This window comes from Eriocheir sinensis, chromosome 9 (assembly GCF_024679095.1).
Source record: "Eriocheir sinensis breed Jianghai 21 chromosome 9, ASM2467909v1, whole genome shotgun sequence".
Lineage (NCBI taxonomy): Eukaryota > Metazoa > Arthropoda > Malacostraca > Decapoda > Varunidae > Eriocheir > Eriocheir sinensis.
Genome location: NC_066517.1, coordinates 17,846,600 through 17,871,510, shown reverse-complemented (window position 1 = coordinate 17,871,510; position 24,911 = coordinate 17,846,600). Strand labels below are relative to the sequence as shown.

The window sequence follows — 24,911 nt, the reverse complement described above, 5'->3', positions numbered from 1 at the left end:
CGAAAAATAATGGAAAGTGATAATTAGACACGAAGGATAGAAAAGGGGAAAGTAAAGGAATTAGAGTTAACGAAGGGAAAGTTTACCACCTTGTTTTTTAATTGTTCTGAGTTTAATTGTTGGAAAAATAGGAAAAGGAAAAAGCCTCCCCCCCAAAAAAGTTGAGAAGCTGACCACCTCTTAATTTTCTAACCGTTCTTATTTTTCTTCAATTTCAAGTGTTTCGAAAGAAAGAAAAAAATGGAAATTGGTAAAAAAGTTTAAAGAAAAGTTAAGCACCTCATGATTTTTAACCTTTTCTGATTTTCCTTTTAATTTGAGTAATTCGAGAAAGAGGAAGAGGAAAATGCTAAAAATGTTGAAGGAAAGGTTAACCACCTCTTGAGTTTTTATACTTTTGATTTTTTTTCTTGTGACCAACAGGTACAAAAGGTTTATGAAGGCTAAATGTGTATATACATATTTTCAGCTTGCAGGATGGAGGCACCGGAAATGAGAGGAAAGAACGCGTGTTCTAGATGCTAACGAGATCAATGAGCTCAGGAGACTTTTGGAGCGTTTGGAAAGATGACGAGTGACAGCTATTTGTCTGCGAGATGAAAACTTACAGGAAAAGAGGGTGAATTACCTGTATTGAAGGTGCTAAAGACAATAGGCCAAGATATCTGAAAACGCCAGCAAAATATTGTTGTTATTATTATTATTATTATTATTATTATTATTATTATTATTATTATTATTATTATTATTATTATTATTATTATTATTATTATTATTATTATTAACACTGTACAACAGAGAGTACAAACACTATAAGATACAATGTCTGGAACCTCGACGCACGAAAGACACAGGTAATTAATTAAGGATGTAAGGAATAAAATAGAACATAGATAACTGAAATATAAAGATCAAGCTGAGAGGGCGAAGCAAGAACCTCAAAAAAGAAAAAAAATGTATAGTGACATTCAATAAGATTTGAACCCCTGCAAGAGGAGAGCGAGGTTTAAGTGGATCGGATTACGTCACTGAGGCGTGCGAGGTAAAAACAGTGAAGAACAAATTACAGGCACTTTCGTTGCTAAATATGACAACCAGTAGAGACAGCTGAAAAGTCTTGAGAAAAACAATATTATAACCGTACAAGTATAAATAGTTAAAGAAATTCGACGTGGCAGTAATTAGAGAGTTGAAAAGAGAAGCACAAGTATATTGGAAAAGCTGAAGAAGACGAAACAAAGAAACAAAGAAATTCAACGAGACAGTAATTACAGAGTTGAAAAGAGAACCACTAGTATATTGGAAAAGTTGAAGAGGACGAAAAAAAAAACTAAGAAACGGCAAAAAAAAATAGAGAGAAGGAAAAAAAAAAGGATAAAAAAAAATAGTAATATATTCTGTGATTAAAAAAAAGGTCAAATAAAAATAAAAATAAACAAAAAGAGAAAAAAGAGAAAGATGGTGAAAAGTTTTTATTCCATTACTTCTGAAAATCCAGGAAAGATGTGACAAGATTCCATTAATTATCAAACGTTTGGCTGCCGTGTGAAGAAGAACATGTCTGAACGCGTTATACGATGGTGATGGGATGATGACCGGGCCGCAACTGTTCCCTTGGCTGCCGTGGATGATGAAGATGATGGTGATGGTGATGGTGGTGGCGGTGGTGGTGGAGGTGTCCGGAGGTGGTCATTACAACGGTGAGTGAAAGTGAAAGTGAGTCGGTGAATGAAAATGAGTGAAAGTGAGTGAGTCGGTGAACGAAAGTGAGTGAAGGTGAGTGAGCCAGTGAATGAAGGTAAGTGAGTCGGTGATGAAAGTGAGTGAAAGTGAGTTAGTCAGTAAATGAAAGTGAGTGAAAATGAGTGAAAATGAAGAGAGGAGAGGAAGAGAGATGAAAAGGAAAAAGAACAGCTACATTTTACTTTTCCATCTTCTATTTTCTCGTTCATATGATTTATCTATTTCTTTCCCATCTTTCTCTCTGTCGCTTTCTTTCTTTCTTTTGTTTATATGTTTCTTTCCTTGTTACTTTTTCCTAATTTCCTTCTTTTCCTTCTTTCCGTCCTTCTTCTTTTTTCTTATTTTCTTATTTTCTTATTTTCTCAAGGGATTTCATTTTCCCTTTTTTTTTGCTGTTTACTCATTTGTCGCTGTATTTTAAATTATTGAGAAGGAAGACGAGGTTGCTTATTTGCGAAACACTTTAAAAGAGTTCTAGCAAGAGCGAAGAAGACCTTGTCAATAAAAAGCTCTTCCCTTCAGCCTCCTAATTAACCCGTGGCCTTTCAGCTCTTGCGCGAATGACTGGATGACTTTTGACCGTATTGAAAACTCATCTCCACTTCAAAATGTCAGTTTTTACCACCTTCAAAACCAATGGCAGCTTCTGAACAGTTTTCCTCCACCTTTGCTTAATATCTCCTACTTAGCGTTCACTGTATTTTCTCTTGTCAATTTTGCGCCTGACGGTAATGCCAACTCTATTTCAAAATGTCTGTTATTATCAACTCCTCTTCTTATTTTCTAGTATGTTTTCTTGATTTTTTTCTCCTCCGAATTTTTTTTATCAGAATATATTACTAGTTTTTTTTTTCTTTCCATAACTTCATCTGTTCCTCTGTACCTTTTCTTTACTTTTTTTGCGGTTTCGTCTTCAACTTTTCCAACATATCAGAGCTTTCCTAACATAACAGTTTTCCTCTTAATATCTCATTCTTGACCTCCAACGTATTTCCTCTTGTCCATTTTGCGCCTGACCGTATTGCCAATTCTACTTAAAAATGCTTCTTATTACCAACTCCGAAAACAACAACTTCAAAACAGCTCTTCACCTTCGTAAAATACTACATTCTTCACTTCCAACGTATTTCCTCATGTCCATTTTGCGCCTGACAGTATTGCCAAGTCTACTTAAAAATACCACCTATTACCACCTCCAAAAACACAGCAGCTTCAAAACAGTTCTTCACCTTCGTAAAATACTACATTCTTCACTACCAACTTATTTTTCTTTACTCGAAAATGTCTGTTTTTACCAACACGAAAACCAATATCATCTCCTAAAGAGTTCTTTGCCTTTGTTAAGTGTTTCATTCTTCACCTCCAACATAGTTTCGCTCGTCCCTTTTGCGTCAATATCATTTACGCACAGCACAGTTTTTCCTTCAGATATTTTACTTTTCTTGCAAATATTCGTTTTTACCAAATCGAAAACCAAGGCAGCTTCTTAACAGTTCTTCACTCTCGTAAAATATCACACTCTTCACCTCCAAAATACTTTATCTTAGCCTTTTTGTGCCACACTATTTACTCACAGTACAGTGTCTATTTTCTTTCACCTTTGCTAATTACCTCAGATGAATTTTTCGTTAAATACTACACTGTGTCGCTTAATACCACACGTTTATTTTGCTTTTCATCTTCGCTATTCCCACATTCTTCACTTCCAATATATTTCCTCTTGCTTTAGGCCGCACTATTTACAAACAGAACGTTATTCTTCACCTTTGCAAAATACCACATCACTGTTTACGATAAATACCACAGAACAGTTTTTTTCCTCTCACCTTCGCTAAATAGCACATTCTTCTCTCCCAACATATCTTCTCTCATTTCTTCTGCGTCATACTGTTACGCGCAGAACTAATCGATGTAGCAGATGTAGCCATAAACCAGGAAGTGTAGTCTACGGGGAGTTCTGAGGGAGCGCGTGGCTGTTTAATAACTAAAAAAAGCTCTGATATGTTGGAAAAGTTGAAGACGAGAAAAGAACATGTAAGAAACCGCAAAAAAAGTAGAGAGAAGGTACAGAGGAACAGGGGAGTTATGGAAAAAAAAATAGTAATGTAAGAAAACATACATAGAAAATAAGAAGAAAAAGAAAGATGCTGAAAATATATTGTTGTTTTTATGGTTGGAACTGACGGCCAAGTAAAGGAGAGCTCTTAAAATACGTGTTTGTGCTATTTTGTAAGGGTTCAGTAGCTTATGCCTCCCTGAACCTATTGTTGTATTAATTGAAGTCTTTGTTCCTCGCCTATACCTTCCCTTTTGTCTGTCATATGTTTTTTGTTTGATCTTTTATGTCCTTATATTTGAGCCGTTTCCTTCACTCTAAACAAACATGTAATTTAGTTTTGTGGTGAAGCCTTCCCGGAGATCCTGTTCCTTCTGATCCCTTTGTCAACCAATCTCCCTTTTGATATGACTGGCTTCTGTTTGCTTCCCTGTGTTCTCCCTTGTCCCTATATTAACTCCAGGGCGTCGGTGGGTGTCCGGGTGAAAGGACGCGGCGAGCACGTAGACCCATAGCAACGGTGCCAGACTATCGTACTCAACAACTCAACCTCTTATATTTACCAATTTACGACCCCCAAAACTGTCTCCTGGGCCCCAATAACGAGATCCATTCATAGTTATCGTTAAAATAGTTAATTCCTGATGTTTCCTGGCAATAGTTATGCGTCAGAAACCGATAAATACGATTCTTTGAGTACGATAATCTGGCATCGGTTCCCAGTAGGTTGTCAAAGCTATTCAGTCGTTCTGCCGGTGAAAAATTCCAATATCCTTTTGACTCAGTCGTGTTTACCTGTCCCCGCGGCCCCAGCAGGTGTGTGGTGGTGTGTAGGTCTATTTTTTTTTCTCGTCTTTTGTGTGTCGGTTATTTATTTTTCTTTATTTCTTATCGGTATGTATCTGTTTAATTGTATGTGTTCGTTTGTTTGTCTGTTTACATTACTCTCTCTCTCTCTATGTGTGTGTGTATTTATTTATGTTTATCTATTTTAACAGTCTATCTATCAATTCATCTATCTATCTATTTACATTTCTATCTATCTTTATCTATCCATATCTATCTAAGCTACTTCCATTTATTCACATATCTATCTGTCACTATTTATCTATATATATCTATCAATCTATTCCCTTTTATTCGTGTATTCGTATGTCTACCTATCTATTTATCCATATGCCTCTATTTATCTATTTGTATCTATCTATCTTACAATCTGTCTATCTACCAAGCTCTACTAATCTTTATCCATCTGTATCTTTCTCTTTTATCCCTCGCGTTCAAGTATATCTAACAGGTTTAGTCTGGCGCTGTTGTTATCTGTGCTCACTGGAAAGGTCTTTGATCCTTTGCCTCGTGACTAGGAATACCTTTTTTTTCATCAATGCAGCGACTCTCGATTGACCTGCCACACAGAAAACGCTCCCTAGGGCTATAACTGTGGTCTTAAGCTTCTTCTTTTTGCCCTTCCCTGCTTGAAATTTGTTAGCTTGTTAGTCTTGAGCTGTTGAGAAGGATGCGTGGAATAATCAGTTTCATGGAGTAATACCAGAACAACATAAGTGATTAAACGAGAAAAGTTACGTTGAATTTCCAGCCTCTTGAAGTAATTTTAGAACATAACGAATAAAACTAAGACGAATATGTTAACTTATCATTCTCTTGCGGTAATACCAGAACAACATAAGTGATTAAACGAGAAAAGTTACGTTGAATTTCCAGCCTCGTGAAGTAATTTTAGAACATATCGAATAAAACTAAGAAGAATATGTTAACATCATTCTCTTGCGGTAATACCAGAACAACATAAGTGATTAAACGAGAAAAGTTACGTTGAATTTCCAGCCTCGTGAAGTAATTTTAGAACATATCGAATAAAACTAAGAAGAATATGTTAACATCATTCTCTTGCGGTAATTACAGAAGAACGCAAGTGATTAGACGAAGAAAGTTACGTTGAATTCCTAGCATCGAGTCGTAATTTTAGAATAACGTTAACGAAAAACATGAAAACAGTGTAGGACGCGTTATTAAGGCAACCCTGACCCCATTTTCCCTTAATTTTAGAGTATCCCTCTTAAACCTGACCCCCGGAAACCCTAACCCCATTTTCTTTCAGTACCTCTTCCATTAAACCATTGTTCTTCTCGCTATTAACAACCCCTAACTTAAAACAAGATCCTAACCCTTATTTATATATCTCAATAAGTGAATGTATATGTTTTAATTTTAAGGCAACCCCCCCTCTTAACTTTTCAGCCTCTTGCAGTGATAATAAAACGACGTGAATGAGAAAACGGAGAAGCAAACGTTTGACTTTCTGCTTCGTGCTATTCCGTGTTAAAAAATCTAAAAGGTCAAAGGAGGAAAAATAAAGGGAGACAACGACAGATAAGAAGGAAAAAATAAAGATGTCGGAAAGCTTTTATTATGACACTTCTTTTGAAAATCCAGTTAAGATGTGACGAGACTCCATTATCAAACGCGTGGCTGCCGTGTGAAGAAGAACATGTCTGAACGTGTTATGCGAAGAAGAATACGTTAATTTTCAGCATCGTGCAGGAATAACAGAACAACAGAAATCATAAAACGAAGAAGGGTACGTTAAATGTCCTGCCTTCTACAACAACAATGCAACATGACTCATAAAACGAATAAGTATGCATTAAAATTTCAGCCTCTTGCAGTTATAACAGAACAACATAAATGATAAAAGAAAAAGGATGCGTTACATTTTCATTATATGCAATCTTATTCGCCTTAATACAACATAAACTATAAAATGAAGAAGGATATGTTGAATTTTGAGCCTCATGTAGTAATGATAAAACAAGTTAAACAACATAAACTATAAAGAAGATAAATGAAGAAACATACATAAAATATTCAGCCTCGTACAGAACAATAGAACATAAAACATTCAACATTCCCCACCGAGACGAGACACAAATCTCCAGCAAGGACGCAGCGAGAGTTAATCCTGAGCAGACCCTTGGGGCGTATCAGGAAGTAAAATGCGTAGGTGACACGTGCAGGGGAGGGAGGCAAAAGGCGGAGGCGAGCTGGCTGGCGAGCACTCGTGAGGATAGACTCGTCGGAGGGTAGATAGACACGGTTACCTGAAAACGAGTGCTGAAAGGTATATCAAGGTGGTGCCGTGAACGAGAGGAGCTAAACATCGATATTACACGCTCGCCCTTTCTTTCCTTTCCTTGACCGTTCCTTTGACATCAGTTCCATCAATATCAGCCGGACAGATCTCGCTCACTAAAACTTTATTTATGAGCCACTTCCACTGTTCACTTGCTACATCTGGCACGATATTAATCTTCTCCGATATTAATATTACGACGCAAACAAGTGAAAAAGTGTAATTTGGAGTGGAGTGGGTGAGGGAGAGCTTCGATACCGCCGTTAATCATTGGATTGGAAAGTGTTAGAACCTGCAAGTAATGGTACAGCGCATTATGAGTGAGAAAGTGCAATTGGAAATGAAGTGGAAAAGGGGGAGCTTGGAAGACCTCAGTTTATTTGTGGATTAGAACGTGTTAGAACTTGTTAACAATAGTATGACGCACATGAGTAAAAAAACAACAACCAAGAGTAATTTTGGAAGTGAAGTAAGTAAGGAGAAGTTTGGATACCGCCGTGTAATAGTGACCTACAACGTGTTCGGACTTGTTAGTAATAGGACGACGCATTTAGGTGAGAAAAAAACAAGAGTGATTGATTGATGACGTAATTGATGTTAGGACAAGAACGTGTTAGGACTTGTTAGTAATGGGACGACGCATTTAGGTGAGAAAAAAACAAGAGTAACTGATTGATTGATGACGTAATTGATGTGTTAGGACTAGAACATGTTAGGACTTGAAACTATTGATGTGGTGAGGGTGCCAACTGGATGGGGAAAAAAGTCAGGGTCAGTGACGTTTTAAGTAGGCAGGAATAACGTAGAAGATGACAAGACGCGGTGAAGGACTTGTGAACGAGGATGCGCAATGGGGCGGTACAGTCACGGCCCAGCGAACGGGAACGGCCAATGGGAAGGAAGGGAGGGAGATGGGGGTTGTAAAGGGGGTATTAGGGTCGTGTGGTCACGACCCGGACAATGAACGATCGAGATGACAGTCTCAGAGCAGAGACGTAACGATCGGAGTGGCGGTCCTAACTAGACGCCATTTGCAAGGGAACCGCCGACAATTCAGGACGCCATTTGTAAACTTCGGCCGACACCCGCTTGTAAGCATTTGGTTTTAATTTCGATTTTAAGAGGTCGCGATCTAATTTTCGCATCAGGAGTATTGTGCTACAGATTTTGAATAATATTGCTATCAACGGTGGATATAAAATCAGTGGATACTACGGAGTGCCTAAACAACAATGGACTCGTTTGGGCCTTAAACTTACATGGATCCCTCGTTTTTCGACTCGGACAATTTAAATGTACCATGCTGTTCGACTCGGACAAAACCAATTAATTCATGAATTAAGTGGTACTGAAAACAATATATGTGAATTATTGCATGTTCAAAAGCATGGAAAAAGGCTGGAAGCCATGAAAAGGCTGAAATGGGTGTTCGACGTTTTGTATGCGTTTTATTGATGGAATTAGCATTTTTTAGTAATATGCTTAGCCATTAATATGTGCCCCCTCAAATTGAAATATTTAAAACCTAGGAAATTTTTAATTTTTTTTTAAATTTAAAAAAAAAGGGCGTGGGTTGTACGATGACAGTGGACACTCGACAGTGTGTAGTCCGAGTCCGAGGTATAAGAAGGATTTTTTTTTTTTTTTTTTTTTTTTAAATGACTCTCATTTAACCTAAAACCTTAATATTAATACTACTTATTAACAACATAAAAAAAGGCGTAGTTTAAAAGGCAGTTTTTTCCTTTTTTTTTTTTTTATATTATTTTTTTTACATTGATATTTTGCTACCAATTGTTTTATTCCACCTTTCCAGTGTCATAGTTGCGGTGTGTATGTTTGGACTGGACCAAAACATCCGTCCGGAGTTGAGACACAACCCGTCCGGGAATTCGAACGTCCGGTCTCTGACCCGGACATCTAGTCTAAATTTTAAAACGGCTGAAAAAATACTAATGGTAGATATGATGTAGACTCGCATATAAGATGGGAATTATGGGCTTTCTTTTTTTTAATGAAAAAATCTCTCCTGTAGCTCAATAACTTTTTTTTTTATGAATATTATTCACTTTACTGTCCGGGTCTTGAACACATCACCCTACACTGGACAAATTTTCCGTGGATCTTCAGTCAAACCACGATTTCCGTTGGCGTGGTTCTCATATTTCCGTGGTTTTCTGACGTGTCCACGATCTCCCAAAGCTACGGTAGATTTCACTGAAGGACGACGGTATTACTCACCATCATCATCAGCAGCAATAACAAGAGACAAATGAGAACCACGCCAGCGGAAATCGTGGTTTGACTGAAGATCCACGGAAAATTGGTCCAGTGTAATAGCCTCTTAACGTGGGATCCTGGGAGAGTGTGGCCACTTTCATCACAGGCGCCACGATGTTACCAAAAGAGTCGCGCAAAATTCAAATGGATGCTTATACAATATTCTTCTTTTATGTGTGTGTGTGTGTGTGTGTGTGTGTGTGTGTGTGTGTGTTTTAGTTATCGTCATGAGCTCGAAGTAGTACCTTATCCACACACACACACTCACACACACACACACAAAAATAGATGAATAATTAAATAGCTAGAAAAAAATAACACTATTGTATCAGCGTCAGTTTAAGTTTCACGTGGCTTTTTTTTTGGTAACGACATGGCGCTTGTTATGAAGGTGACTAAACTGTCTCCTACTCTAAGGGCCGCTTTCACAGTGGTCTGGTACGCACCCTAACCAAAGGCCTTACCATCCTGGTAGCAGCCGTTACCATCGCCTCGATCCTCTTTCACAGTCGCTGTTTACGTGGTATCGGCGACTACCAGCGTGGTGACGGTCATGACAAGACGAAGGCGCGTGATTCGGCAGTGTTGGTATGCCGGAGCGGCGGGAAATGTCAACATCACATCAGCTGAGCGGAGGATTATGAAGGAGTAATATGAAAAATAAACGTACAAAAAGTAAACGTGAAGAATAAATATAAAGAGTAATTGTGAAGAATAAATATGATAAAAAAAATGTGGAGTGTCTCGCTGATACACCGCTCAAATCCGCTGATAGCCTAATATTTCCTAGGCGGAAAAGGTGAAATAATGATGAGAAGTATTAATAATTATTAAAGTTCTCTTATATTAGCAGATGTCAGCAAGACAGACTCTTCACCTATATCAATTACATTTATTCATTATTCACACTTATTTATCAGACTTAACATTTATTCTTTACTTAATAGGGCTGATTTCGTTATATAAATGCCCTATGCATACATATATTAGGCTAACTAGAATAATACGAGTTTGACCAAGAAGGCATAACAGGTGAATAATGGTGACAATTATTAAAGTCCTCCCTTCTTCTTTGTTGTGTACTTTCGCAACAGTAAACCATCAAGCAATCAAATTGAAATTCTCAGCAGGACGTTTACTGTCAGCAGGTGAAGTGAGTTCATGTCATTCAAAGTCTTCTAAATTTTTTCTCATATTACCACTGAAGGCGTGCAACGTGTTGCTATATAGTTTAATATTTTTTCACATCTATTTAAAGAAATATAATAACCATTTGAGAGCAAGAATTTGTACTATTTACTAATTAATGTCATTGGTAAGCTTTATTAGGGGGTCGCCGCGGCCACCAGAGCTCCGTTACCAGAGGTTCCAATCTCTGGTACTGATGCAAACAAACAGCGCCGCGAAAGACGACTGTGAAAGCGGATTTTTTGTTGGTAGCGGCGATCGCCGCACATTGGTAACGATCAACACAAACAAAACGACTGTGAAAGCGGCCCTAAGGCTCCGGTAACGAGTGCACGGAGCTGGGTAACAGCCCGCCACCAGTGACCACGGCTAACTGGGGGCGCTGGAGAGTTCACACCTTGGTCGCAATGTGAAGAGTTGGTGCACATTTATTCCCTATTTATTTATTTATATTGTACAAGGCATGAGTTTAAACATAGAAAGCGAAGGAGAAAACGTTGGATCTAGCGGAGGTGAAAGTGAAGTTATAGCTTTTTTATTTATATTGTACAAGGCGTGAGCTTAAACATAGAATGCTTCGGAGAAAAGCTTATATGTAGCAAAGATGAGAATGTTGTTTATGCTATTCTTTTCTAACATTGTACAAGGCATGATTTACGGAGTTTAAACATAGAAAGTGAAGGAGAAATAAGTTGATTGTAGCGAATATGACAACGTTATTTGTGTTATTTATTTATCTTATTGTACAAGGCGTGATTTTACGAAGTTTAAACATAGAAAGTGAAGGAGAAATAAGTTGGTTGTATCAAATATGAGAACTTTTTTGCGTTATTTATTTATGTTATTGTACAAGGCGTGATTATGCGAAATTTATACACAGAAAACGAAGGAGAAAAAGGTGTATAGATGTAGCGGAAATGAGAATCCTATTTATGCTATTCATTTATCATATTGTACAAGACATGAGTTACGGAGCTTAAGCATAGAAAGTGAAGGAGAAAAGGTTGGATTTAGCGGAGATGAGAATGTTATTTTTGTTGTTTTGTTTACTATATTGTTGAAAGCATGAGCCACGGAGTTTAAACAGAGACAGCGAAGGAGAAAAAAAAGGATGTTATGTGAATCTTTGAGAATGCTTAGACGGGTGTGCGGAGTAACAGAAAAAGAGGAAAGAGAAGAAATGAACGAAGATGAGAAGAGACGAGGCATAATGTACAGAGAAGAGAAAGAGAAGAGGAAGAAGAGATAGCGAAGGAGAAAAAAAGGGATGTAATATGAATCTGTGAGAATGCTTAGACGGGTGTGCGGAGTAACAGAAAAAGAGGAAAAAGAAGAAATGAACGAAGATGAGAAGAGACGAGGCATAATGTAGAGAGAATTGATAGAGCAGAGGAAGAAGAGATAGCGAAGGAGAAAAGGGTGAATGTAGCTGAAATGAGAAGGCTGAGACGGATGTGTGGAGTAATAAAAAAAAGGGATAGAGAGGAAGAAATGAAAGAATAAGAAGAGACGAGGCATAATGTAGAGAGAAGAGGAAGAGAAGAGGAAGAAGAGATAGCGAAGGAGAAAAAAAGGTGAATGTAGCTGAAATGAGAAGGCTGAGACGGATGTAGGGAGTAATAAAAAAAAGGGATAGAAAGGAAGAAATGAAAGAATAAGAAGAGACGAGGCATAATGTAGAGAGAAGAGGGATGGAGGCCCAAAATAGGAGAGGTCGTGGATTTGAGAGGCAACGAGCTGTCTGTCAAGGGACGAACTGTGTTACCGAGCTTGGGGGCGAGGAGGAGGAGGAGGAGTAGGAGGAGGAGGCGGAGAGCTGTCAGAAACATGGACCCAACAAAGAAATGTAAAACGATGAAGATATGCTGAGACACACACACACACACACACACACACACACACACACACACACACACACACACACACACACACACACATACACACACACACACACACACACACGCACACGCACACACACACATCTGGGTCATCAAGAAAGTGAAAAAAAAGTGATGAGAGGAGAGTACATATCTGTGGGTGAATGGAGCCAGTGCTTTGCTTTAAGGGAAAAAGGGTGAGGAAAATGCATTATGATGGATAGGCAGACATGATGGAGGAGGAGGAGGCCTGAAAGCGGGTTGTAATGGAAGGAATACGAACCGCTGATAGCCTCAAGTACCTCGAATCCTTTGTTAATTAACGTGAGTCTATTGTGAAGAGTCAAAGCGTTGATAGGCTGCCTCTATGTTCACCAGCGATGTTGTTGTGTTCTCGCTCTACGCTGCCTATTTCCTCCTCTCTGAGTCTGCGTTTCCTCATGTTTTGTGTGTTTTTCGTTTTACATCAGAGGAAGTTCAAAGGCAAAGCAAATGTACATTCTCATCTCCGCTAACTCCAACCTTTTCTTCTTCACCTTCTATGCTTAAACTCCGTAAATCATGTCTTGTACAATATAATAAATCAATAGCATAGATAGGATTCTCATCTCCGCTAAATCCAACCTTTTCTTCTTCACCTTCTATGCTTAAACTCCGTAAATCATGTCTTGTACAATATAATAAATGAATAGCATAGATAGGATTCTCATTTCCGCTACATCTACCTTTTTCTCCTTCGCTTTCTGTGTTTAAACTTCGTAAAATCACGCCGGAATTATGTCTCCTCTGGCCTTTTACTCCGTGTTATTTTACTGGACCAGCTCTTTTTCCTCATATTTCGCTTATTTTTTCTTTTTACATCAGAGGAAGTTCTGAGGTAAAGCGAAACTATCAAGGCATCTCTCCAACCGAAGTTATGTCTCCTCTGGCCTTTTACTCATTATTTTACTGGACCAACTCTTTTTCTTCATATTTCGCTTGTGTTTTCGTTTTACATCAGATGCAGTTCAAGGGCGAAGGAAAAGTATCAGGACACCTCTCGCACCGAACTTGACCTCTCTTCTGGCCTATTACTCCTTACTCTTTTACGGCATCAGCGCTTTTTCTTCAGGCTTCGTTTGTTTTTCCCTTTACACTTCATCAAAGGCAGCACAGGGGCAAAGAAAGAGCATCACGACCCCGCTCACTCCGAATTTAACCTATCCTCTGACTTCTCATTCTTTACACTTTTACTGGTGCGGCGCGTGGTTGGCTTCTGTTATTCTGTTCTTTACGCCCTTCATCTGTTTCCACTGATATAAAGAGAAACACACATAAAAAAGAAGCCCACCAAGCACTCCACAAACAAGCAAAAGACACGAGTTACCTAGAGTTATTGAATCTATTATTTCTGGCTCGGTAACTTATATAACTGGTGCAGCTGAAGAGGAAGTCAAGAGCTTACCATTAAAAAGACCCCGCCAAGCACTGCACACACACACAAGGGGAGGGCTGGAGGAGGAGTTACCGGGGATTGTTGGGGGAGTTGGGAAAGAATAGTTCGTTGTGGACATGCTCTTACTGGGTGGTTATTTCTGGTTTGGGTGCTTAGAATTGATACAGCGTCCGTCTCTCAGTGTTTTTTTCTTTCTTTCTGGTTTTCTTTCTGTATTTCTTTCTTTTTCTTTTCTTTCTTTCTTTCTTTATTTTCTTTGTTTCTTTCTATCTGTGTTTGTTTGTTTGATTGTTTCTTTTTTTCAGCTTTTCTTTCATTCTCTTTCTTTCTTTCATTCGTTCATTCTTTATTTATTAATTTCAGATATGTTCTTTCATTTTTTTCGGCTTTTTTTTCATTCGTGACCTTTCTTTCTTTTCACTTTCTTTTTCATTCTGTTTTATTTTTGCTGTCTTTCTTCGACTTACTTCTCTCTTTCTTTCTCTCTTTCTTTCCTTCTCTTTTCTTTCTTTCTTTCTTTCTCTTCTTCGTTTTGTTTGTGTTTTCTTTCATATTTTCTTTCTTTCGTCGTGTGTGTGTGTGTGTGTGTGTGTGTGTGTGTGTGTGTGTGTGTGTGTGTGTGTGTGTGTGTGTTTCCTTTGTTTATTATGAAGCTTTTCCTTTTTTTTCTCGTTATTACTTTCCCCTTTGCCTTTTCATTTTGCCAGTTGCTCTCTCTCTCTCTCTCTCTCTCTTCTTTTAATCTCTCTCACTTCCTGTTTTCTTATCTGCCCCTCCAGTGTTCTCTTTGTTGCCTGTTACCACCCTCTGTGTGTGTGTGTGTGTGTGTGTGTGTGTGTGTGTGTTTCAGGCGATCCCTTCCTCGTTTTCTTTCTTCTTAATTTCCTTTTCATCTCATTTTATCGCCAGTTATTTATTCACGTCTTTGTTCTTTTCTGTAAATCCCACGAGCCTTTTATCACTTTAATTACCCGTCTCCCGTTCTTTCATCTTTCTTTTTTTTTTTTTTTCCTCCACGATAAAACCTCTGGTGGTCTTCTATCTGGTCTTTTTTTGTTGCTGTTTTCCTTATTTTTTTCCTGCTTTTTTGTGAACTCCTTTGTGCCTTCATATTTTCTCCTCGCCATCCTTCTTTCTTTCATTTTGCTTTTTCCTTTATTACTTTTCTTTCTTGTCTTCGTTTTCTTCGTCTTTTTTCATTTATTCTTTCTCCTTCTCCTTCAGTTATAAGTCAAAGTTCCTTCCTCCCTTTCCCTTCCTTTCCTTCTTTCCCTTATCGTTCTCCTCTCCCTCCTTCGTCTCCTTAAGCTATTAGTCAAAAAATTGCTGTGATTTCTTTCCCTTTCCTTCCTTCCCTTCGCTTTCTTTCTTTCTTTCTCTTCTCAATCCTCGCCCTATTTCGTCTCCTTAAGCTATTAGTCAAAACATGGTTGTGATTCTTTTCCCTTTCCCTTCTCCCCTTCGCTCCATTTCTTTCTTTTTCTTCTCACTCTCCTCTCATTCCTTCGTCTCCTTCAGTTATTAGGCAAAACATGGCTGTGATTTCTTTCCCTTTCCTTCCTCCCCTTCCCTCTCTTTCCTTCTTTCGCTTATCACACTCCTCGCCCTCCGTCTCCTTAAGCTATTAGTCAAAACAGGGCTGTGATTTCTTTCCCATTCCTTCCCTTCCTTCCTTTCCTTCTCTTGTCATAATGTTTTCCTTGCCCTCCAAAGGTTATTCTTTCTTTTTTTGTCGTTTCTCTTCCTCTTTTTCTGATTTCTCTTTTTCTTTTTCTTATTTTTCTTGTTTCTGTTATGTCTCCTCTTGTTAGTGTCCATTTGTCCTCTCTTTCCTGCTTCGTTTTGCTTTTTTTCTTATTTCTTGAATCCTTTTTTCTCTCCTCCTTGCCTCTTTATGCTATTTCTCTCTATTCCTTGTTTCTGTTCTATCTCATTTTTGTTCTTCCCGTTCTTTATGCTTTTTTTTTCCTATTTCTCGTTTCTTTTCTATCTTATTTTAGTTTTTTTTCATTCTTGCTCCCAGTACTATATTTTTCTTCCCCCAATTGTTCTTTTTTTCTATTTTCCTTTGTTCTCATCCTTTTCTTCCTTTTCTTCACATATAGTTTTTTTCGCTCTCGTTCCCTGTAGGTTGTATTGTACGTCTTTTATTATCCTCTTTTTACTTCTCATTTGTCTTTTTTTAATCTTCTTTAGTTATCATTCCTTTCTTTCCATTCCCTTACCGTTCCATTCCGTTCCTTTTTCCACTCCTTCGTTTTTCTTTATGCTATTTCTTCCTATTTCTTGTTTCTCTTATATCTTTTTTTTTTCCAACCTTGTTTCCAGTACTTTAATTTTGCTTTTCTTTTGTTGTTTTAATCTTCCTTAGTTTTCATTCCCTTCTTTTCGTTCCCTTACCGTTCCATTCCGTTCATTTTTCCACTCCTTCGTCCTTCTCTATGTTATTTCTTCCTATTTCTCGTTTCTTTTATATCCTTTTTTTCATTCTTGTTTTCAGTCCTATAATTTTACTTCTCTTTTGTTGTTTTAATCTTCCCTTGTTCTTATTCCCTTCTTTCCGTTCCCTTATCGTTCCATTCCGTTCCTTTTTCCACTCCTTCGTTATTCTTCATGTTATTTCTTCCTATTTCTTGTTTCTTTTATATATTTTTTTCCATTCTTGCTCCCATCCTTTCACGATGTCTTCTCTCCCTCCATCAACTCCATAACTCTCTCTCTCTCTCTCTCTCTCTCTCTCTCTCGTTTACTTATCTCCTTTTTTTCTCCTGTTTTGTTTGTTTTCTGGTCAAATCTTACCTTCAGTTCCCTCTTCCTTGCTTTATTCTTTCTTTCTTTTTATTCTCTCCTCTGAAATTTCTCTTTATTTCGTATTCCAGTATTTTTTTTTTCATGTTCGCTTCGTTCATCTTCGTCATTTCTACAATGTTCTCCCGATTTTTCGTTCTCTTCATTTTTCTTTATCGTCATTTCTCTATTGTTTTCTTCCTTTCTGCTCTACTTTCCTCCTCGTTCCTCTCTTTCTTTCTCGCTCTCCTTTCCTCCTCTCTCTCCTCTTCCTTTCCTCCTCTTTCTCCTCTTCCTTTCCTCCTCTTTCTCCTCTTCCTTTCTCGGCCTCTTTTCCTCCTCTTTCTTCTCTTCTTTTCTCGGCCTCCTTTCCTCCTCTTTCTCCTCTTCCTTTCTCGGCCTCCTCTCCTCCTCTTTCTCCACTTCCTTACTCTACCCCTTTTCCTCCTCTTTCTTCTCTTCATTTCTCACTCTCCTTTCCTTCTCTCTCTTCTCTGCCTTGTCTCCATCCTTCTGCGTGCTTGCTGTACCCAGTGCGCTCCAATTAGGCAAGAATGGCAAGAATGGAGGAAGAACGGAGATGGGGAGAGGAGGAGAGTGTAACATTTTCTACGTAGTTTCCCCTCTGTCTCTTGTTTTCTCTTACACGATTTTCTTCCCGGAGAGAGAGAGAGAGAGAGAGAGAGAGAGAGAGAGAGAGAGAGAGAGGAAGGAAATTCGTAATGGGTGAAAGAAACCGATGTGCAATTATCAGTTTCCGTTTTCTATATATTTTGAAGTCCTTGGCAGATATGCGGAAGAGAGAGAGAGAGAGAGAGAGAGAGAGAGAGAGAGAGAGAGAGAGAGAGAGAGAGAGAGAGAGAGAGAGTTGGTGAGGAGGAATGATAAAAAAAAAACCGTACTCACTGCCAATCTTCTTATCCGTGTCTGTCAGGAAGGACCTTTTATGTCTGTCTGTCTGTCTGCCTTTTTTGTCCTCCACTGCCTGTCTGTCTGTCTACTCATGTGTCTGTATATTTATCTTACTTTCCGTGTTCGTTGCGCTGCGGAGGTTTTAATGAGGCTTGGGGAGATATTTTGGGTACGGTTGTTTCTGAGATGAGTTTTCTTTTGATACATATTTTTGGCGATTTTTCCTCATTTTTTCTTTTTTTTTCCACTTTTTTGCCAGTATTTTCCTGCACAACAACGCCTCCTACTCGCATCCATTCACTGAAGATTATTGATACTTCTTATGTTTGTTTCTGAGATGATTTTTCTAGTAGTACATATTTTTTGGCGTTCTTTCCTTTTTTTTCCAGTATTTTCCTCCACAACAACGCCTTCTTCTCGCATCCATTCACAGAAGAGCATCAATTACCCTCTACGTTTGTTTTTGAGATGATTTTTTTTCTAGTAGTACATATTTTTTGGCGTTTTTTCCTCTTTTCCTCTTTTTTCTCCTTTTCTCCACTTTTTTCCAGTATTTTCCTCCACAACAACGCCTCCTCCTCGCATCCATTCACTGAAGATTATTGATTACTTTCTATGTTTGTTTCTGAGATGATTTTTCTAGTAGTACATATTTTTGCCGTTTTTTTCCTCTTTTTTTTCAGTTTCTTCTTCTTCAACAACAACGCCCCCTTCTCGCATCCATTCAATGAAGATTGTTGATTACTTTCTACTTTTGTTTCTGAGATGATTTTTCTAGTAGTACATATTTTTGGGCCTTTTTTCCTCTCTTTTCTAGTATCTTCTTCCACAACAACGCTTCCTCCTCGCATCCATTCACTGAAGATTATTGATTACTTTCTACGTTTGTTTCTGAGATGATTTTTCTATATTATGTTCGCAGCATGAAGTCCGTTGTAGGTGTAGCAGATTCTGGAATTCCCATGAGTGCGGCGCTGCCAGTTCGACCGCCAATTATCAGATTAACATTGTCTCCCTACATACCTACCCACAACCTAATTGGCGGTCGAACTGGCACCGCCGCACTCATGGGAATTCCAGAATTTGCCACACCAAGAACGGACTTGATGCTCCGAACATAGTATAGTAGTATATAGTTTGGCGTTGTTTTTCCTTTTTTCCAATTTTTTCCTCTACAACAACAACGCGTCCTTCCCGCACCCATTCACTGGAGACCATCAATTACCCTCTACGTTTGTTTCTGAGATGATTTTTTCTAGTAGTACATATTTTTTCCGTTTTTTCCTCTTTTTTTCCTTTATTTTTCTCTACAACAATTAACGCCTCCTTCCCGCACCCATTCACAGAAGAGCATCAGTTACCCTCAACGTTTGTTTCCTAGATGATTTTTCTTGTATATATTTTTATGTTTTCCTTCCTTTTTTTTCTCCTTATTTTCCTCTACAACAACGCCTCTAAGTTTGTTTCTGAGATGATTTTTCTTGTATATATTTTTTATGTTTTCCTTCCTTTTTTCCTCTCCTTATTTTCCTCTACAACAATGCCTCCTTCCCTCACCCATCTATTAAGGAGCATTAGTTATCATTTAGCTTCTCTTCTTCGTCCCTCCTCCCCTCAAATCCCCGCCGAGTCCTCTTTAATGAACCTCTAGTCTCCTGCCTCTTGTTCCGTGCCCCCTTTGTTTCGCGTGACCTAATTCCCTCACACTCGTATGCCATCACTCGTCCTCCTTAATTTCCCCCTACAGAGCTCCACCTTTTTTTTTCTTTTCGTTTCATCTTTGCACCCAAAAAACTCCTATTTCTACGCAAAACTCTATTGTTCTATTTCTGTACTGTTTCATTTTTTTTGGTTCTAAAAAGTAGGTTTCTGCATTAAACTCCATTACTGAACTAACAACTTCATTTCTCTATTTCTGTACTATAATCTCTGTTTCTCTTTTTCTGTACTATAAAATGTTTCTTTATTTCTCCTCTAAAAACTCTTTCTGCATTATACACCATCTCTGCACTAACAACTCTCATTCATTATTTCTTCCCAAAACCTCTTCTCTGTTTCTGCTCAAAAAACCCCATTTCTCTATTTCTTCCCCAAAACTCTGCTTCTACTCAAAAAAACTTAATTTCTCTATTTCTGTACTAAAAACTCTCAGTCATTATTTCTGCACTAAAACTCTTCTCTCTTTCTGTATTAGACACTCTTTCTCTAATTCTGCACTGAACACTCTGTTGCTATCTTCCGCTCGATTTTTTTTCCTTTTTCCACCTTTTTCACTTGTAGTCTATTCCAGTTTCCATGATTCCCCGTACGGCTATTTCTATCTCTCCATTTTTCCGTGACTCTCAAGCCACGCAATCCATGACCTTCCCCATTCCCCTGGAGCTTATCTTCCCTAACCCTTTGCTTTCCCCTGTCAGGTTTCCCTCCAAATCCCCAGCGAACGTTCTTCACATCCCTTGAACTTACGTATCTCTCATATCTATTTATTTTTTATCTGAGGAAAGTTTATTCAATGATACTAACAAAGTCAATTATGAAATACAAGTACAGATTAAGTATCAGATAAGGACAAGTTAACGATATCATTGAAAACTATTACTTTGAATTTTTATACATTTTCACAACCAAATTATAGTTAGCCTCGAAGCCAAAACTATTACAAACCTCTAAGTAAACCTTCACACCGCTTCCCCTTCTCCCCTGCGTCCGTATTGTCAGGCACTTTCGGCTGTCACAAACATATCACAAGGCCACAAAGGAGATGAGTCGGGTTCTCATGAGTGTTTTTGACGTTCATTATGCAGAAGCCTTGTCAAACTATCACCAGGCTCAAAATAACTACCCATGGAGATTCCCATAACATCCTCGAAAACTTATGAAATGTGAGTGTTTCGAAATGTTTGCAAATATGTGCCTAAGATACACAACCTCGCTATCATTGAAAACTATTACTTTGAATTTTGATACATTTTCACAACCAAATTATAGTTAACCTTAAGGCCAAAACTCTCACTGTGTAGAAGCCTTCTCAAACTATCACCAGGCTCAAAAAACTACTCATGGAGATTCCCACAACCTCCTCGAAAACTAATGAAATGTGGTGTGAGTTTCGAAATGTTTGGAAATTTGGGCCTAAGATACGCCACCTCTACGAAAACTTAACAAATGTGAGTGTGTGAGTTTAGAAATATTTGCAAATATGGGTCGAAGATACACAACCTCTATGAAAACTTAACAAATGTGAGTGTGTGAGTTTAGAAATGTTTGCAAATATGGGTCGAAGATACACAACCTCTATGAAAACTTAACAAATGTGAGTGTGTGCGTCTCGAAATGTTTGCAAATATGGGTTTAAGATACGCAACCCTTACGAAAACTTATATGTGTGTAAGGCCCGAAATGTTTGAGAATATGCGCCCTGCTGATCCGTTTCACTTCGCCCTCCATGACTGGCTCTCTCTCCTCTTCTTCCCATTCTCCCTCAGGCATTTATAAGCTAATACGTTTCCTCCTCAGTCTCCCCTTTACTCCCCTTCAGCTTACTCGTGGTTCCCCTTAGCCAAAAAACCTCCACACACCTTACTCTTCTCCCCTGATCCCTTACAGTTCCATCTCTCTGACTGGCAACCTCTCCTTTTCCTCCCATTCTCCCTCAGGCATTTATAAGCTAATACGTTTCCTCCTCAGATTCCCCTTTACTCCCCTTCAGCTGTTCCATCTCTCTGACTGGCAACCTCTCCTTTTCCTCCCATTCTCCCTCAGGCATTTCTAAGATAGTCCGTTTTCTAAGAGTCTCCCCTTTACTTCAGCTTACTCGTGGTTCCCCTTAGCCAATAACCTCCACACACCTTCCCCTTCTCCCCTGATTCCTTACAGTTCCATCTCTCTGACTGGCAACCTCTCCTCTTCCTCCCATTCTCCCTCAGGCATTTATAAGCTAATACGTTTCCTCCTCAGTCTCTCCTTTACTCCCCTTTAGCTTACACGTGGTTCCCCTTAGCCAAAAACCTCCACACACCTTCCCCTTCTCCCCTGATCCCTTGCAGTTCCATCTCTCTGACTGGCAACCTCTCCTTTTCCTCCCATTCTCCCTCAGGCATTTCTAAGATAGTCCGTTTTCTCCACACACCTTCCCTTCTCCCTGATCCTTGCAGTTCCATCTCTCTGACTGGCAACCTCTCCTTTTCCTCCCATTCTCCCTCAGGCATTTCTAAGATAGTCCGTTTTCTCAGAGTCTCCCCTTTACTTCAGCTTACTCGTGGTTCCCCTCAGCGAAAAACCTCCACACACCTTCCCCTTCTCCCCTGATCCCTTGCAGTTCCATCTCTCTGACTGGCAACCTCTCCTTTTCCTCCCATTCTCCCTCAGGCATTTCTAAGATAGTCCGTTTTCTAAGAGTCTCCCCTTTACTTCAGCTTACTCGTGGTTCCCCTCAGCGAAAAACCTCCACACACTTTCTCCACTTGATTTCCCTTTTTCCTTCAGGCATTAATTAGCTACTCCGTTTTCTCAGAGTCTCCCCCTAACTCACATTTAGCTTACTCGTCGTGCCCCTCAGTTATTGCCTCCTCTCGTGAACTTACCCTCATTTTCTCCTCACTTATCCTCTCTTCCCCTCAGACGTCTTATATAACAGGTTGAGGACGCGTGTTATACAAATACGGTGTGGCAATATTTATGTTTGTCTGGTATGGAGGAAGAGGGAGGCGGAGGGAGGAGGAGGGGAAGGAGATAAAGATGTGTGTGTGTGTGTGTGTGTGTGTGTGTGTGTGTGTGTGTGTGTGTGTGTGTGTGTCTTTTTTTTTCTTCTTTCTTGGGTTCTTCCTTCTGCTCTTTCCCCTGCTCATTATCACCTTTATTTTCACTTTTATTTCTCTGGTTTTGTCTTCTTGATCAGTCTTTTCGTTATTATCATTGTCGTCATTATCATCTTTTTTTTTTCTTTTTCATTTCTTCCCTTCTTCTTCTTCTTCTTCTTTTTCTTCTTCTTCTTCTTCTTCTTCTTCTGCTTGTTGTTATTATTATTATTATTATTATTATCATTATTATTATTATTATTATTATTATTATTATTATTATTATTATTATTATTATTATTATTATTATTATTATTACGACAATAATCTCAATGGTAATGAGAGAGAGAGAGAGAGAGAGAGAGAGAGAGAGTTGGAGGGCAATTTCACGTTTTTATTACTTTTCCTCGTCTGGAAAACACACTCACACACACACACACACACACACACACACACACACACACACACACACACACGGCCCAGTAACTCAGGGGTAGAGGGTCTGGCTCACACCCAGAAGGACCGGGGTTCGATTCCCCGGCAGGGTGAAGATAAGTTGGGTTTATCTTCTTTCACGTGTAGCCCCTGTTCACCTAGCAGTGAGTAGGTACGCGACGTAAGGGGAGGAGTTGTGACCTCGTTGTCGCGGTGTGTTGTGTGTGAGTGGTCTCAGTCCTACCCAAAGATCGGTACTACGAGCTCTGTGCTCTTCCGTAGGGGAACGGCTGGCTGTCTCGAGAGAGATCCGCAGCAGACCAAGATTTGAATTACATACACACACACGCACACACACACACACACACACACACACACACACACCAATACGCAATACCAGCGCCACTAGAACGACAATGTAAGGCTTAACAAACAAGAGAAGAAAAGTCTGCGAAGCTAATACTGTGTGTGTGTGTGTGTGTGTCTGTGTGTGTGTGTGTGTGTGTGTGTGTCCTTTTCGCCGTGTTTCCTGATTGTGTCCTGTTTCTCGGTCTCCCACAGGGCTCCGCAAACACCACAGATTCTTGTCATTTTCTTCTGCGGCGTCTTCCCCGTTATTGCCCCTTCCTGCACCACTCCATGACTCGGCCACCAGCGGGGACATGATGGAGGAAGAGGGGAAGCTGGGGACATTCTCTGAAGTTGGAGAAGTATCAGGTGCAGGAATGGCGCGTGCCCACAAGAGGAAAAACGCAGAGGAGGAGGAGGAGGAGGAGGAGGAGAAGTATAATAAAGAAGGCGCTGAAGGATACAGGACAATAAACAGTCTTCAAGGCGTGAAAGGAGTCAACAACAAGAGGGACTACGTCTCAGAGAAGGTAGCTCAGCCCTTTGAAGAAGAAGAGGAGGAGGAGGAGGATGATGAAGACGATGATGATGAGGAGAACAAGTGGGTTCGAGGGTGCAACGCCACGGCTTCTGAGGTCTTCATGTGCTCACCTGAGGAGTGTGTGCCGCTCTCCCTCAGGTGTAATGGGGTGACGGACTGCTCGAAGGGTCAGGACGAGAGTGTACGAGAATGTGGTGAGTATGATTCTTATTTTTTATTTTTAAGCTGGTTTGTGTATGCGAGTGTGTGTGTTTGTGTGTGTGAACGTGTGCCCGGGAGTGTGTGTGTCTTGTATATCTGCCCATCTGTATACCTGTTTGTCTCTTCGTCTATACGTGTTTGTCCTTGTGTATGTTTCGTTTTTCCGGTTTTGTGTATGTGTGTGTGTTTGTATGTGTGTATGAGACAGTGTATGGTCGTTTATTTTACAGTATTGAAAACAACTCAAGGTCAGTAATAAAGAGCCCACTAGTCCCTTCTCCTGCAAAAACAAACAGAAGAAATAGCAAGAAGAGAGAGGACAATATCGGAAGGAGAGGAGTTCAGTAACCTTGTATATCTGTTCATCTCTCCGTCTGTCCGTCTGTCTGTCTGTCTGTCTGTTTGTCTGTCTGTTTGTCTCTGTCTATTCTTCGTCTGTCCTTGCTTCCTTCCGTCTCCTTATCTCTGTTTATCCACGTTTGTTTACTCCTCTCATCATCCGTTAATGCAGTTCCAATTACCGTGAAGTGACTGCTCGCTTGCCCTCCCTTCTTCTCCTTCCTTTCGTCTTAATATCCTTCCATCTCTCCTTCATTGTTATTGTCCTCCTTCGTCCCTCATCTCTCCTTACTTGCCTAATTCCTTCACTCATTCATACCTCCTTCATCCCTTTCCCTCCTTGTTTGCTTCCTTCCCTCCTTCCCTTCCTTCCTTCGATCTGTTTATACCTTCTACCCCCCCCCCCCCCACACACACGCAATTAATGATGAGCTCTGAGCTACTCTCGAAAAGACGTAATCACGCTGATGGCTAACTCCTCTTATGCCCTCAATAGTACCAGGTATCCTCCTCCTCCTCCTCTCCTCCTCTCCTCCTCCTCCTCCTCCTCCTCCTCCTCCTCCTCCTCCTCTGGTCCGGTGTGCTCGTGCCTTGCTTCCTCCCGATAATTCCTCCGACTCTGAGTATGTTCCCAGCTTCCTCTCTCCTTCCATTACGTCTCCGCTGGTTGCCGATGAAGGAATGGGAGGAAGAAATGGTAATAACGGAGGAGGCGCCGCTAAAAGGAGAGACAGGAGGCGGTGGTGTTTGCGGAGCTCCGTGGGAGACCTAGGAACAGGATACCAGGAAACACAGTGAAAGGAAACACACACGCACACGTAT

At 39.7% G+C, this 24,911-nt stretch overlaps 1 protein-coding gene across 1 annotated transcript in view; it reads left to right on the top strand.

The window, feature by feature from the left end:
• Nucleotides 1–24,911, top strand: part of LOC126996293 (G-protein coupled receptor GRL101-like) — a 222,614-nt gene that overhangs the window by 86,032 nt on the left and 111,671 nt on the right. Inside the window, exons 6-7 of the mRNA XM_050856670.1 lie at nucleotides 470–1,700; nucleotides 23,222–23,743. Coding sequence (XP_050712627.1) covers nucleotides 1,589–1,700; nucleotides 23,222–23,743 — 634 coding nt within the window. The 5' untranslated portion in view covers nucleotides 470–1,588. The remainder of the gene's footprint in view (nucleotides 1–469; nucleotides 1,701–23,221; nucleotides 23,744–24,911) is intronic.